General features: G+C 59.6%; 5 protein-coding genes across 5 annotated transcripts; 2 read left to right on the forward strand and 3 right to left on the reverse strand.

Annotated features, from left to right (window-relative positions):
- Positions 1-228: 228 nt before the first annotated feature.
- Positions 229-9,112, forward strand: SDRG_08935 (hypothetical protein). Its single transcript, XM_008614838.1, has 10 exons — positions 229-292; positions 349-606; positions 658-3,627; positions 3,658-4,250; positions 4,335-5,668; positions 5,719-5,791; positions 5,841-6,029; positions 6,082-7,267; positions 7,318-7,455; positions 7,513-9,112. The coding sequence occupies exons 1-10, from the start codon at positions 269-271 to the stop codon at positions 9,022-9,024; spliced, it is 8,277 nt and encodes a 2,758-aa protein (XP_008613060.1). The 5' UTR covers positions 229-268; the 3' UTR covers positions 9,025-9,112.
- A 37-nt stretch (positions 9,113-9,149) lies between these two features.
- SDRG_08936 (hypothetical protein) lies at positions 9,150-9,658 on the reverse strand (the record flags this gene model as incomplete). The annotated part of the gene is made up of 2 exons (XM_008614839.1): positions 9,150-9,572; positions 9,620-9,658. 2 exons carry the CDS (start codon positions 9,656-9,658, stop codon positions 9,150-9,152), a joined length of 462 nt encoding a protein of 153 aa, XP_008613061.1.
- Positions 9,659-9,683: 25 nt separating this feature from the next.
- On the forward strand, positions 9,684-10,792 carry SDRG_08937 (hypothetical protein). The gene is made up of 5 exons (XM_008614840.1): positions 9,684-9,951; positions 10,010-10,160; positions 10,224-10,331; positions 10,399-10,456; positions 10,510-10,792. The coding sequence occupies exons 1-5, from the start codon at positions 9,707-9,709 to the stop codon at positions 10,704-10,706; spliced, it is 759 nt and encodes a 252-aa protein (XP_008613062.1). The 5' UTR covers positions 9,684-9,706; the 3' UTR covers positions 10,707-10,792.
- Positions 10,793-10,905: 113 nt separating this feature from the next.
- On the reverse strand, positions 10,906-11,483 carry SDRG_08938 (hypothetical protein). Its single transcript, XM_008614841.1, has one exon. The coding sequence runs from the start codon at positions 11,391-11,393 to the stop codon at positions 10,989-10,991; it is 405 nt and encodes a 134-aa protein (XP_008613063.1). The 5' UTR covers positions 11,394-11,483; the 3' UTR covers positions 10,906-10,988.
- A 2,006-nt stretch (positions 11,484-13,489) lies between these two features.
- SDRG_08939 (hypothetical protein) lies at positions 13,490-14,329 on the reverse strand (the record flags this gene model as incomplete). The annotated part of the gene is made up of 1 exon (XM_008614842.1): positions 13,490-14,329. Exon 1 carries the CDS (start codon positions 14,312-14,314, stop codon positions 13,490-13,492), a length of 825 nt encoding a protein of 274 aa, XP_008613064.1. The 5' UTR covers positions 14,315-14,329.
- Positions 14,330-14,626: the final 297 nt, after the last annotated feature.

Below are 14,626 nucleotides of genomic sequence, written 5' to 3' on the forward strand. Positions count from 1 at the left end.
AGAAGCTCTGGCCCAGTCTCGTAATCGGTTATTCGCTTAGTCTTGGGTGTCAACGCTGACTTGTTCAAGAGCGACGATGCACAATCTTGGTCGCGTGGCTCATCGCTCTGGAGCTTCAAGCCGTACACCGGGGCACGTCTTTGGACCCAGCAGCCAATCCGCGGCGTTGAACTCGACCAGATTTTCGACCAATGGGAGCGCTTCTTTGGGGGGCATCTTTCCTCGGTTGTCTTGCCCAAAGTTGCTTGATTGCGAAGTCGGACCAAGCATGGCGAAGGCAGTGATCTCGTCGGTAGGACCTCCATGAGGACATGGGACCGACGTCTCATGCGGATGCTGCTGAGGTAGATCCTGCAGTCGCAGCTCGGTAAGTACGTCGATGGGCTTGCGCCCGAGTCCCTCCAAGTCGGGCTCTGGAGCGGCGAGCTCCTATTGACGAACCTCAAGCTCAAGCCGCTCGCGCTTGCGGAGCTCAACCTCCCGATCAAGGTGCTGCAGGGGACGATCGCCAAGGTCCACGTCGTCGTGCCATGGAACCAGCTCGGGTCGGCCAGCGTTCAGGTTACGCTCGAGGGCATCTACGGCGTCGCGATCCCCAACACCGAGGTACAACCCGATACAACCCATCTAGATTCTTCGATGCTCATATGCATGTAGCTCCCATCGCCGGAAGAAGTCTTGCTTGGCATACGGAACCGCCTCGAGCGTGGAGAGCTGATGCGGCAGCACACGCTGCAGACGAGCAGCAGCGGTACGTCGTCTGACCCCAAGGAAGACGAGAGCACGTTCCTAACGCGCCTCACGACCCGGATCATTGACAACCTCCAGATTACGATCAAGGACCTCCATATTCGGTACGAAGATACCGTGTCCAACCCGTCGCTGCCGTTCACGTGCGGCCTCTTTCTCGAGCGCTTCTCGCTCGAGACGACCGACGCCAACGGGCGCAAGATCTTTGTCGACAACACGGCGGGCGAGAAGAAGGGCTTGACGCATAAGGTCGCGCAGGTGAAGAACCTCGCGCTCTACTGGGACCGGCTCGACCCCGCCGACTCGATGACGCGCCAGTCGGCGGCGTTCGAAGCTGCGATGCGCCGCGTCATTTACGCAACGTCAGCCTTTGCCGAGACGGACCGTCACTGGCTGCTCGTGCCGCCCTGTACCGTGCGCGTGCGTCTCACGAAGAACGAGAGCCGTATGTACTCGCAGACGTCGCCCAAGTTTGCCGTCCACGCCGAGGCGATTGGTGTTGCGTTTGGCCTGAGCCGAGAGCAGTACGACGACATGCTCTTCATGCACAAGGCGTTTTTGAGTCGGCGCGCGGTCGAGGCGCACTTTTGGGAGCACCGCCACCGCCCGTTCTTGCCGTTGCGGCAGTACCCGGTCGTGTGGTGGGACTACGCGACGCGCTTCATCATTGCCACGTCGACCGGAAAAGCTACGTCGCGCTTCCGCTGGTCGGTGGTCAAAAAGATGGCGCGGGACCGTAAAATGTACGTTGCGCTCTACAAGCAGCAACAGTTGGCCAAGACCCCCGCGCTCTCGCTCGATCAATCGGCGTATGTACAGAGCATGGAGGATGCTTTCCCCATGGAGCTCGTGCTCCGTCTCCGCGAAGTCGCCGAGGCCCAGTTTGCTGCGCAGAAGAAGGCGACACCGGCCCCCGCTGCGTCGTCTTCGTGGTATGGCTACTTTTTCGGGGACGCCAGCGCGTCGACAGCAAGCGCCAACGACGTGCTCACGGACGCGGGCAAAGCCGACCTCAAGCGCGCGTATGAAGAGACGGTGGCGCTGGACGAAGCAGCGCTGCCAGTCGACTGCTTCCTCCTCACGATCGACATCGCGCTGCGCGACGGCCGCGTCGGTTTGTATGGCTACAACAATACACCACTGCTCTCGTCGGCCCTCACGGGCTCGATTGGCGTCCAGGTCCAGCCCGACGAATCGTGGACGTCGCAAGTACAGCTCGATCGCCTTGAGATTGCCAACCACCGCGTTGACGCTTCGTGTGCGAGCCGAGCATTCTGCACGCTGCGCCAAGGCAGCAGCGATGTGCCGTTTGCGCTGCGTGTCGCGATGCCGACGCCGACGACGCTTCACGTGCGGCTGAGCGCCGAGCCGCTCCAATTTGTGCTGGACCCTGTCTTTCTCTTGCTTTTGTACGACTTTTTCTGCGGCTCGGTCGCGCAGCGTCAGCTGAATGACGTCTGGGCGTTCGCAACGAGCTCCGTCCAGTCGTACGTCTTTGCCGAGCAGGAGGAGGCCGATATGCTCGCGGCCATCTCGGCGGCCGAGACGATGAAGTACGATGTCATTGTGGATATGAAGGCACCGGTGCTGCTGCTCCCGGAAGACGCCACGAGCGATACGTCGGCCGTCGTCGTGCTCGACTTTGGCCGACTCAAGCTCACGGACGTCGCACCGTCGTCGGCGCACGTGCACACGTGGCAAGTCGAGCTCAACGAGATGCAAGTTCTTTTGCACGGCGAGAACGGGTTTGCGCCAAACGACCCCGGCGTTGCTTTGGTGCCGCGCTTCAACATGGCGTGTCGGGTCGATAGCATGGTCCGCGAGATGGCCGGCAAGCCGCTCCTCTCGATGCACGCCTCGCTGCCCGCGATTAACGTGGCCATGTCGGAAGAGTCGCTCGCGCAGCTCGGACGCATGCACGCTGCCATCTACCTGCAGTGCCAAGCTGTGATGGCACAAACCCGGCCGCCCGACATCGAAGATGACGATGGCGCAGGTGCTGTCGTGGCCGCTCCCGTGCCGCGCAAAACGAGCAGAGACAGCCATGCGATTGCTCTCACGTGGGACATTGATGCCATTGACATCGCGCTCGCCGACTCGTTCCGCGTCCTGCTCACGGGCACGTCGTTTGGCTACGATCTCTACGGGTCCAAGACGTCGGCCGTCGCCAAGTTGCGGGCGTTCTCGGTCGAAGACAAGGCCCACGCACCGTCGTCGCCGTACTATTATCTGGCCAAGACTCCCGATACGTCGTCGCATTTGATTCACGCGTCATTGGTCTCGAGCCAGAGCCCGGACCGCGCCGCGGATACGGTCATCACAGCCGACTTTCAAGTGCTCGAGATGCAGTGGAACCCATCATCGATCGTTGTGCTCAACTCGCTCGTCTCCACGTATACGTCGAGCCTCGTTTTGATTGCGCCGCCGCTACCGCACGCCACGAGTCTCAGCGCGTCGACACTGGGTGCGTCGATGGCACGGTCGCGGATCCCGTCGCTGCTAGTGACAGCGACCCTCGAACAGTTTAGCGTGTCGCTCAACAAGGACTCGCGTGACCGGCGACTCGTGACGCTCTCGATGACGAACGCGTCCTTGCACATGACGACGCAGAGTGACGCGTCGTACACGATCGACGGCACGCTCGGGAACTTTCTCGTTGAAGACCACAGCGTGCAAAAGCATTCGATGTACAACCCGTTTGTGGGCCTCGACCCGGCCGCGACGACGACACAGCTTCTTTCGTTTGCATATGTCGTGCCGCCAGCCCCCGCGCTTCCAACGCTCGACGCGTGCCTCGACCATGTGCGCATCGTCTACGTCCATCAGCAAGTGCTCGAGCTGGTCGATTACCTCTTCCAAGGCGTCCTCGGGTCTCTTGTGAATGCGACGCTCATGAATGCGACGCAGCTATTGCTCAAGGAAGAGCCGTCGGCGCTAAAGCTGCATGTGAACCTCGTCGAGCCGCGCATTGTGATTCCAATGCATCCAATGGACACCCAGCACTTGCTCCTCGCAGCGACGTCGCTCGAGCTCTCGCACGTCCCGGCGTCGACGGTTGTCTACGACGATGGCCGTGTCGTGATTGTTTACGAGGGCGAAGGAATGCCAGCGGATGTCAAGCACGTCGTCTTGGACCAAGTGATGCTTTTTGCAACGACGAAAACTGCGGGCGAGTACGCGCCCGTGCTTGAGACGCCGCTACAGCTCGATATTGCGATCAAGGACGTCGTGTCGACGACGCTCGTCATGAGCGACGGCGTCGTCCTCCCGCGTTTTAGCATCGAGTGCGTCATGCCACGCTTGCACATGCGTCTCTCAAAAGCCGTGTATGTCATGCTCGTGCGCGTGCTCCAAGAGAACATTGGCGCGGCCACCTTGATTGACGGCGCGACGACGGGCTCTGCGTCCATCTCGGACGTGTACCGCCCCATCGTCGCCTACGACTATGCGCGCACCGACCTGGAAATGCTGACGATGCGGCTTTCGTTCTCGATGGCGTCGTTTGCATGTGCGCTCGAGGACACGGACTTGCTTTTGACGGCGTCCGACCTTGACGTCGGTCTCGTCCTGCTCCAAGATCAGAGCCCGCGCATCGAGGTTGGGCTCGCGACCTTTGGCGCGTCCGAGAAGGCGCGCGACTGGTTGTCGTCCAGCGGCCAAACACGCATGCAGTACGCGTGGGACGATGTCAAGCGGTCGTGCAGCCTCGATCTCGACGTATCGAACGTGTCGGGCACGGTGGTGCCGAGCGCTCTCTTGACGCTGGTTCAGTTTTTCCATCTGGACGCTGCGATGCTCCAGTCGAATGCGAGCAGTCCCGCGCCGACCGCCGACGCCGAGTACGAATTCCATGTCCAGCTGCACGCGTCCAAGGTCGGGCTGCACTTTCCGTCCGACTTGGCCGATCATAGTCGTCCGCTTTTGGCGATCGAGTCGGACTTTGCCATTGCGTTCGACTCGTACCCGCCCGACCGCAACGAAGCGACGCCCATGGCCGTTGTCATTGAGGCCACGCAGTTTGAGGCCTACCTTCGCAACACTAACCGGCAAGGCTGCGCGACCTCGTTCGTGCAGCTCATGGAGCCGACGAATCTCCGCATGAAGTACCAGTTCTTCACGCACGCGCAAGAAAAGATGGAGGTGTCCATCAGCACGGTCACGGTCTTTGTCTCGTATGAAGACACGCAGCTCTTGTCGACGGTCGTTCGCGCGCTATCGGCGGATGTTGCGATGACGTCGCACGCGTCGTCACTGCCGTCGATGGAACTCAACTTTGTCAAGGAGACGCAGCGTCACATGACGTGGGACGTCCAGAGCATGCAGCTCACGCTCATCAACGACTGCGACGGCTGCGACATGGGTCTCCTTCAGCTGCGACTGCCGACGTGCCGCCTGTTTGTGAACGCGGCGACGACATTCGAGAGCTCGACCGTCACGGGCGGCGGCGACCTCTCGTTCGAAGCCACGTACTACAACCCGGATTCGCGCACGTGGCAGCCGCTCTGCGCCGAGTGGAAGCTCAACGCGACCGTCATGTCGACGCTGGGCCACGTCTCGAGCGACGCCAACCTCAACAGCATGCAATGGACTGTCTCGGCCGACCCGCTCAATGTCTCGGTGACGCACGGCTTGCTCGAGGCTCTGGCGTCTGCGGGCGAAACGTGGGCCAACGGCAAGCACGACCGGTCGCTGCAGGCGCCGTGCACGATCGTCAACGAGTCGGGGCTGCCGCTGCGCTTTTGGTGGAGTGCCAACGCACACGACGTGCAAGTCGTCGACCACGGCAGTAGCGCTTGCATTCATTACGTGCACGTACAAGGCAACGGGTCGGGCGTCACGCGCACGTACACGTCGCAGCAGCGCGAGCAAGGCACCGTGTGCTTGGACCTCGTTGGTCTCGGGTGTCAGCCCGTGCAAGGTTCCCTTCTTGTCACACGTTCGGCAGCGCCTCATGCTCGCTGTGTGTAGGCATTGTGGCTGAAGAGCTCGGGACGCACGCGCACTCGCTTGTGGAGCTGTCGGGTGGCCTCTCCAACTTCAAGTACGCGGTCCTATGTGAAAAGATATCTTGACATGTGTGTTTTTGGTAGGGTTACCTGCACGTCGCAGCTCGTGGGGGGTCACATTGTACTCACCATCTCTTCGCACGTGCGCATTCACAGCCACGTCTCGGAGAAGGTCCAGCTACTGGTGTACGACCCGAGCTGGAATGCGCCAATGGACATTGGCACGGTCGCACCGGGAGACAGCATTGCGCTGCCCGTCATGTACTCGCTTGGGTACTGTTCTCTTGCGCATCCTCGTGCCTTTGCGATGCGTGTGTCTGTGTAGATCGGAGATTCGCTTGCGCTGCCTCGGCAACGACTGGAGCTTCTCGAGTCCGATTCCACTCGACATGACGAGCGCCAGCCTCACCGTCTCGTGCACGCACCCGACCCAAGTCGCCTTCTTTTGCGTCTCGTTTGAGCAAGGCCATGTGCACTTGTACGACCCGCTCACGCTCGAAAACAAGTGCCCCCTGCCGATTACGTTTCAAGCGCGGGACGGCAGCCGCGGCGTGGCGCGCGGGGAGACACTTTCCGTGGGCGCGACGGCGGGCATTTGGTGGGCAATGCACCAGCCACTGTTTGCGCTCGATGTGCCAGGGTGCGATATCTCGTCGTGGTTGCCGCTCAAGAAGGACAACCTCAAGCCCTTCTCGCTCGTTGTGCGGCGCCGCGGCGACCGTCGGCCCATGACGATCCTTGTCGCGCTGCGCGAAAATGCGGCCAAAGCGCTCACCATCTCGCTCTACGCGGACGTGTGGCTCATCAACCGCACGGGCGTGGACCTCGCGTTCGGTAACGAGGTCGACGACGAGTGCTACCGCCCGTCATCCGAGGCCCAGAGCATCATTGACGACGCGCCCATGACCATGTACTCGTCGGGTGAGTCACCCGCGCTGCTGCGCGTGCGTCATGGCAACGCCAAGTGGAGTGCGTATGTGAAAGCGGACCCGCGCCGCATGAATTGGCAGGACGAGTGCCTCAGCGTTGCGTCCAACGGCCGCCTCTACGAGCTTGGCGTCTCGGCCGACTATGCGACGCGGCACTTTGGCGTCCTCACGACGATCGTGACGCTGACGCCGCGGTACCTCTTTGTGAACCGGTCGCCGTGGACCATCATCTTGCTCGAAGACGACGGCGCGCTTCCGTCCAACTTGACGCACGTCGACCACATGGTACCGCCGGGCGACTCGTATGCGCTCTACTGGATGCAAGGCGTGCGCCGCCGTCTGCGTGCGTCGGTCCTTGACTGCCCCGGGCAGTCGAGCTGGTCCGAGCCTTTTGGCATCAACGAACTGCGCACGATGGAGCTCCTCGTGCCCAACGACGTGAGCTGCCCGATTCTTCAAGTCGTCGTCAAGCAAGGTGGGCTCACGCAGTCGACATACGTCATCGATATGGTCAACTTGGACCTCGAGCCGCTGCCCGAGACGAAGGCGCCAACGTGGGATCTTGTGACCGTTGACGTCAAGGTACAACCTCCATCGTACTGTGCGATGACATACACGACCATTGTGCACAGGTGGCGAGTGTGACAATGACGCTCCTCGACACGTCCAAGGAAGTCGACTTGTTTACGGGTCCCGTGTTGGAAGAAGTGGCGCGGTTTAAGATTTTCAACATTCGCATGGACCTCTTCAAGGACCGCGTCAACGCCCAGGTACTGATTGCACTCGCCTGGAAGAGCAAACGCGTTGCTCATCCGATATGATGTTAGAGCCACTTGCGCATCGGCTCGATGGCGTTGCAGGATCTCTTGCCGCGCACCAAGTACCCTCTCGTCGTGTCGCCTTCCAAGTCGTCGTCGTCGCGCGACTTTATCGTGGTCGCGTACAAGGACAAGGTCCACCCCAAGTACCACTATATCGAGTCGCTCGAGGTGTACGTGCAAGACGTGTCGCTCCAGACGTCCATGTCGTTTGTCAACCGCATCAACGGACTCATCACCGAGACGCTGGGCCATTTTACCTCGGCGCGGTCGCTGGACCTCGTTGCGTACTTCAACAACGACGACCTTGCATCCCTCACCGGTCGCAAGTGGTTTTTCGAGCGCCTCGCGATTCGCCCGATCCACGCCACGGTCTCGTTTGTCAAGGACGCGAGCTCGGGCGACGCGACCAACTTTTGGCTCGCGAACCTCAAGCTCAAGATCAAGGACGCGTCGCTCGTGCTGGATGGTTACACGCTCGCAAACGCGCTCGCGACGCAAGAGTCGGTGCTCGAAGCGCTCAGCCGCTTCTACGTCGGGTCGGTGAAAAGCCAAGCGCTGGGGCTGGTCGAGTCGATCCAAGTCATCCCGCTCGTCACGGGCGTTGTGACCGAAGGTGTCTCGACACTGGTCTCGACGCTGTGGGGCAAGGCCGATAGCACCCTCGCGTCGTCATCGTTTCGGCGCGAGTCGCTTTCCAACAGCGCGATCGTGTCCAAGCACAGCAGAGGTGTTGCGTCAGTCGCGTCGCCGGCCCAGCTCCAAAACGTGCTCCACCACCTCGTGTTTGATTGGGACGGCAACCACACGGGGCTCGAAGCCCGCGCGTGCATGGCGCTCGGCCTCATCAACAATTCGTCGCAGTCGATCGTAGTCCAAGCGACGCTTCGGGACGGTGCCGAGTTGCGATCGCTGCCGAACGGCCGACAGCACCTGGCGCCGGGCCTTGCCGAGTGGCAGCCGGACCGCGCCCTCCTCCTCTTTGCGTGGGGCTATACGCCGACGCTACTGACGACGGGCGACGTGTCGATGAATGTCCAATCGAACGCGTTCACGCTCACGATCTCGAAATCGTTTACGCGCTTGCAGGCCAACCCGGGCTACACGGCCACGTTTACGCTGCAAGAGTCGCAAACGTGGTGGGCCAAGCACATGGTCGTTGTCAGCGACGACCTCCCGTCGATCCAGACGACCGCAGCGTCAGCGGCGCCGGATGCGCAGAGTGCATACGAGATCCTCTTTGATAGCGACACGCTCGGTATTGTTGCGCGCCAAGTCGACCAAAATACGGTCGCGGTGCGCGAGTGCTGTCGCTTCTCCAACGGCCAACCCAGTCCCGCGCTGGCATGCGGTCTCATTGCCGAGGGCGACTTGATTCTATCGGTGAACGGCCTCCCCGTGCGTACGACAAGCGGCTTCAAGGCTGCGATCGTCAACACACCGCGGCCTCTCGTCGTGCGATTTGCCCGCAAGCCCGCTATCGTCGTCGAGGACGAGAACGCGTTCAACCTCTTTGGCTAAGTTCTGATGTACATACGCACGTACAGTAGCTCCATGTACCCACAGTATAAACAACCCACGTCCAAGGAAACCACATCTAGTAACATCATTAGTCGAGCGCTCGAGTCTTGGGCGCCACGATACCCTCATGTCTCGGACGGCGCGAGGAGCTTCTTGGCGCCGGTAGAGAGACGGCGTTGCTGTTGGGTCTTGGGCGGTGATGTCTTGGACGCGCGGAGCTTGAGCGCAAGCGTAAACTCTTTAAACGTGACGCCGTCGTCGTCGAGCGACGCCATCCAACGACGAAGGTCGGCCACGTCGTCGTCCGAGACGCCAAAGTTGATTTGGTGCAGCCCATCGAGGAGCTCGTCGAGCGAGATGCGCTTGTTCTGGTTGAGGTCCATGGCGGCAAAGACGTCGATCGCGCGGAGGCCGTTGCCATGAATGTACTTGTCAAGGCGGCGAAACCAGCTCGGCGGGAGCGGACTGAGCGTGTCCAACGGCGCGATCGTAGCCTGCGGCGGCCGATACAGCGACATGGCCTTCTCGTCCGCCTCGTCGGCCGGCATCTAGGCCATGGTTATCGCACAGAACCACCCTAGCGACGTGGTCGTACCGTCGGTCCGTGGGCGCAGCAGCACGCGACTTGTCCCATAAGATACCAGTCCAAAAATCGAAAGTGCAAAGTGGAACCGTCGTCGTCATGGGTCTCCTCTCCAAGCTCGTGCTGCCCGAGAGCGGTGGGCCCAAGGCGGCCAAGCCGACGCCAATCGTCCAGCTGCCACTAAGCGCGTGCCTCAAGTGGCTCAACCCGCGCAGGGCCGCGCTCGGGCTGCCCATTTATGCCGATACGCCTGCCCATGGCAAAGCCAAGGTGCTGCCAATACCACCCGTCGAGCGCCTGCGGAGCGAAATCATCGATGCGGTGCAGAACCGCACCTTTGAACAGTACGTACTACTGTCACCGTCTGGCAAACGGTGGTGCGATGGATGGTACTGCTTGTAGAACGGCTGTGGACGACCCCACGGTGGTCGTCGGCGCGGGCGGGCGCCTCTACGCAGCCACGACCGCCATCACCCTGCGCAAGCTCGCCCAATACAACGCGATTCCATTCTCGGATGTATGGACTGCGAGCTACCACGGACGCCAAATCGAAGTACTAATGGCGTTTCTCGTCGTTGAGATTTGAACTTTGAGATTCGCTTACTTGAGATTGTAGGTCGAGCACTACATTGCGACGTGCGGCATTGATCCCAACATTCCCCAATTCGGGTATCCATACCAAACACCATTGCACTGTGCCGTGAGCGGTGGTGCCACGGCAACCGTACGACGACCAACTTCAAGCGAACGAAGGACCATCTGCTGTGTTGCTCACGCATTATTCCGCGTAGGCCCAGTATCTCGTGGCCAAAGGTGCGTCGCCCGCCAAGACGGATATCAACGACAACAGTACGCTACGTGATTCCCGAGCTATAAGGGTTCGAATACTGCAAACGATGTAGCGCCGATCCATTTGGCCGCGCGCTGGGGCCGACTGGACGTTCTCGAGCTCTTCTTGCGCGGTCCGTCGCTTCCGCAAACGGCGTGGGTGGCGCCCAATCGTCTGGGCGATACGCCGATATACATGGCATCACAGCACGGCCATATCTCGGTCACTGCGTTCTTCAGGCTCCATTTCGAACAGCGCGACCACGAATGAGCCTCCATCCAATGCGACCTGGTTGATGGCCGTCCATAGTTGGGTCGCAAAAATAAACTCAAAATGCCTTTCGCATACTACCTGAGTACGACGCTGGAAGGCGTTGGCGTTGGTGCCGCTGTGCTCGTCAAGTGAGAGCTGCGCAGAGAGACTTGTCTGCGGTGGCATTCTTCCTGCATGTTGTCAAGAAGGAACGGCGTCGTTTAAATAATACGTCAACGCTTTATTCATATCCAAGCCTACGGTGACGTGCGGTGGTGCATCTCGCAGAGGCGGCGACTTCTACGACGCAAAGAGGGCGCGCAGAACGTATTCGATTTCGTGCCACGACAGCGTCGCGGTGTGCTCGTACACTTCGGGTGTGAACGGCAGCGGCGCGTACTTGGACTCGTCATCGTCGAGGCTGTCGCTGTGGCGCCGGCGCACGAGCACCGCGGGCGAAGCGGACTGATCGAGGAGGTCCATGGCCTCTTTCTTCTTCGTGGCGTACGTCTTTTGCGTCGAGTTGGCGCGGCGGCGGTGAAACTCGCAGTACGAGTGCAGCTGGCCGTTGCGTTTTGCGGACCGCGCGTTGGGGCACCGCTTGAACGCATACTTGCAGCGGTCTTCAAAGGACGCCGCGACACAGAGCGGCGAAGGCGACGACGACGCCGACGACATGGGGGTAGCGCGCGACCAGAGTGTCATGGTATACTATCTGTGTTTGGATATCGTCGGGGCGATGGCGATCTTGTAAATTACAAAGTGACGAGGTGAAGGCTCTGTTGTTTGGTTCGGAATTCGAGGTGTCGCGATCACCGACGACGTTGACGCTCGGTGCCAGAGTGGGCGGAGCTGCGTTGGATACGCCCATATGTTGAAAAGCGTGGTTTGATTTCCCGTACTTTTCGCCGCCGGAAGCTCGTCTAGCTACTCGCGCTAGCCAATGCGAGGCGAATATGCGTTCCGGGAAACCACCATGCGTTGATACGGTCATGGTCGCATCCAATGTAATGCATTGCTCGACGCCCATTGGTGCTCCGTGGTGCCACATTGTACGTCATGTCCGTGCCGCCATCCAAGCCACCGCGGCGCAAGCATGTCTTTCCTTTGAAAGAAGCAATGGCAAGGGTGCGGGATAGCGCTTAGTAAGTGCGCACGATGAACAATCATACCCGGCACACCACCACGCAGCAAAGATGCGTCACTGGACCGGACACTCGGTAGAATATATTCTCAATAGATAGCAACTGGATGAATACGCCAAGGGCCACCGTAGTAAGCCATTGTGTGCACGATGGACTGAGCCACGATCGACCGAGAGGTAGGAGAGTATTTCGCTGGGTCAACAAAGGGCATAAGCTTACATGTGCATTGCGTGGAGGACACAACGGGTACAGCAGCACCGTAGGCGGCGCCCTCGAATCGCAGCGGACGTATCCGCAATGTTTGTCGGATCCAAGACAATCGCACCGTGTGTAGCAGGAGAAACGAGATCGTCGCTGCGCAACTTTCGTTCGCAAACACTGCGTCGAACACTGTCGAGACAGATTGCCGTGCGAATTACTTCTCTTGCATTGCACTGCATAGTATGGGATCTCGATGCCTTCAATCCCTTGGTGGCAACAAACAACCAGTTCTGCGCCGCCAAACCAAGCGCTACGTTATAGAAGGCTCGGTGGACCGCGAAATCAGATGTTGTAAAACAGTTGTGCCACTGTCACCATATGTTTTGGGTGTGTCATCACGGACAGATCCCACCGGTTCGGACGGCGTCGTTGAATGCGACACATCATCCTTGGTACGATACCATCGGAGATTCGATGCTCGGTTCCTTTATGTAGAGGTTGCAAAGCTGCGATATCGTACGACCGGCTCTTGCATCGGTGCCAGATATCGAACATCGCAGCGAGCGATGGGCACGTCGTTAGACACGCAGAACGTTGAGCAGCGGAATCTAATTCCGCACCAGATCGTCGTCGACGTGCGCAGATAGTTCAAACGTGTGGCTTGTAGATAACAGCCCTGATGCGCAACCTCCCTGTCGCGAGTGTTGATGTCGATCAACGCGTCCGAAGCACATTTGCATGGGCTGAAACACACAGCATCGAAGCCCACGATACGATATTCGTCAGATCCTGAAACAAAGTCAATTTGGTGGACCCACAGCGCGTCACACACGAGAAGCATTTGGCTGTAGAAGCGTGAGGTTATGCTACTCGAGTGTGGAGCCAATTCGTTTGTTGTTTTGTGTCCAAGCACACCTGTCACATGCTCGATGACATTGTCGTCATCAGGCCAAACGGCATTACGTGTGCTACTCCGAGAAACGAGCTGCTTCGAGACGCACGTTTTCTCTGGGTCGAAACGGGTACGTATTCCGAAGCCTGTTGGACCTCCATTCGAAAGAGTCGCCTCTGTCGAAGCCTATGGGATGCTTAACATGAGAGCGATGTGTAGAATGTTGAGCGTTTGCTGCTTCCAAAGAAGCTTACTCCTTACGACAAGCGTAGTTTCTCTCCAAGATATATTCTTTTGTGGAATCGCGCTGCACTGTTTCGTCGCGATTGGAATGTGGACCAAGCCTGCGTGGTCGAGGGATCTGTCGGTCATGCATTTTGTTCCAAGCGCAGTACAGCTGCAAGACGGCTCGACGGAGTTTACTGCACATGTCCTCCAATCCAAATCATTGCCGAACCATGTACGCAACAAGCTCTGCGAACAACACGCAATGCACAGTCTGCTTCAATACAAAATTGGTCTGTCATTCAAAAGATAAAAGAGAGGGGGATCGGCCCGACGTTCTAGCCGCGGAGGTTGAAGTCCATCTTCTGAGGACCCTTGGACGGGTAGACGCAGCCCCACGCACCAGTCTTGAGCTTCTGGCACGTCGCGGATTCGGGCGCCTGGCACCAGCCGTTCTTGGACGAGAAGAGACCAGTCTTGCAGTCGCCCGAGGCCCAGTCGCCCTGCTTGGGGCAAGCACCACCGCCACTGTTACCCGAGCAGACCGGGCCGTTCACGCAGTAGGTAGCATCACCTTCAACCGAGACGTTGGTGCAGCCCTGGTCGGCTTCAGCAGCCATCTTCTGGGGACCCTTAGTCGGGTACACGCAGCCGTAGGCACCCGTCTTGAGCTTTTGGCACGTCGCATCCTCCGGTGCCTGGCACCACTTGCCGTTGGACGAGAAGAGGCCGCTCTTGCAGTCGCCCGACGCCCAGTCGCCCTTCTTGGGGCAAGCGCCGCTGCCGCTGTTGCCCGAGCACACGGGGCCGTTCACACAGTAGGTGGCATCCCCCTCGACCGACACGTTGGTGCAGCCCTGATCGGCCTCGGCCGTCATGCCGGCGACCATCTTTTGGGGACCCTTCGACGGGTACACACAGCCGCGAGCGCCCGTCTTGAGCGTCAAGCAGACGGCCGACTCGGGGGCCTGGCACCAGCCGTTCTTGGAGGAGAAGAGGCCGGCCTTGCAGTCGCCCGAGGCCCAGTCGCCTTGCTTGGGGCAGGCGCTGCCGTTGCCGCCGCAGATGGCGCCTTCGATGCAGTAGGTGGCGTCGCCCTCGACGGAGACGTTGGTGCAGGCCGTGGCGTAGGCGGCAGTGGCGAGGATGATGGTGAGCTTCATGGTCGGAGGAGAGGAGGAAATTGGAGTATGACACTGGAATTGCGTTTGGTCCAGCGATGTCAACTTTGCATTTCGCTCGCGTAGACTAGCTTGATGCTAGCATGGACGAATCCACACATTTCACTGGATTCGCGCCCAGATGTCGAGTCGTTTGCGCGGATGATCGCAATCCGCCGACACATTTTTTTGAAATTTGTATCAAATTGGCACCAAAGGCAACCAAGCACTGCGTCGTCTTGTCGAAACGCGCGGTAGTCAAACCCATCCTCCTCATCTCTGGCCCAGATGCTCTGTTATGACAAGGGTCCATAA

This window comes from Saprolegnia diclina, assembly GCF_000281045.1.
Source record: "Saprolegnia diclina VS20 unplaced genomic scaffold supercont1.28, whole genome shotgun sequence".
Taxonomy (NCBI): domain Eukaryota; phylum Oomycota; class Saprolegniomycetes; order Saprolegniales; family Saprolegniaceae; genus Saprolegnia; species Saprolegnia diclina.

What these genes read in the sequence shown, in the direction of transcription:
- SDRG_08935 (XM_008614838.1), top strand. Translation starts at nt 269, where the DNA reads ATGGCGAAGGCAGTGATCTCGTCG. An exon ending in CGGGTGTCAGCCCGTGCAAG is followed by an intron (nt 5,669 to 5,718) that starts GTTCCCTTCTTG and finishes CGCTGTGTGTAG; the next exon opens with GCATTGTGGCTGAAGAGCTC. An exon ending in TTGTGACCGTTGACGTCAAG is followed by an intron (nt 7,268 to 7,317) that starts GTACAACCTCCA and finishes CATTGTGCACAG; the next exon opens with GTGGCGAGTGTGACAATGAC.
- SDRG_08937 (XM_008614840.1), top strand. Translation starts at nt 9,707, where the DNA reads ATGGGTCTCCTCTCCAAGCTCGTGCTGCCCGAGAGCGGTGGGCCCAAG. An exon ending in ACCACGGACGCCAAATCGAA is followed by an intron (nt 10,161 to 10,223) that starts GTACTAATGGCG and finishes TTGAGATTGTAG; the next exon opens with GTCGAGCACTACATTGCGAC. An exon ending in GACGGATATCAACGACAACA is followed by an intron (nt 10,457 to 10,509) that starts GTACGCTACGTG and finishes CAAACGATGTAG; the next exon opens with CGCCGATCCATTTGGCCGCG.
- SDRG_08938 (XM_008614841.1), bottom strand. Translation starts at nt 11,393, where the DNA reads ATGACACTCTGGTCGCGCGCTACCCCCATGTCGTCGGCGTCGTCGTCG.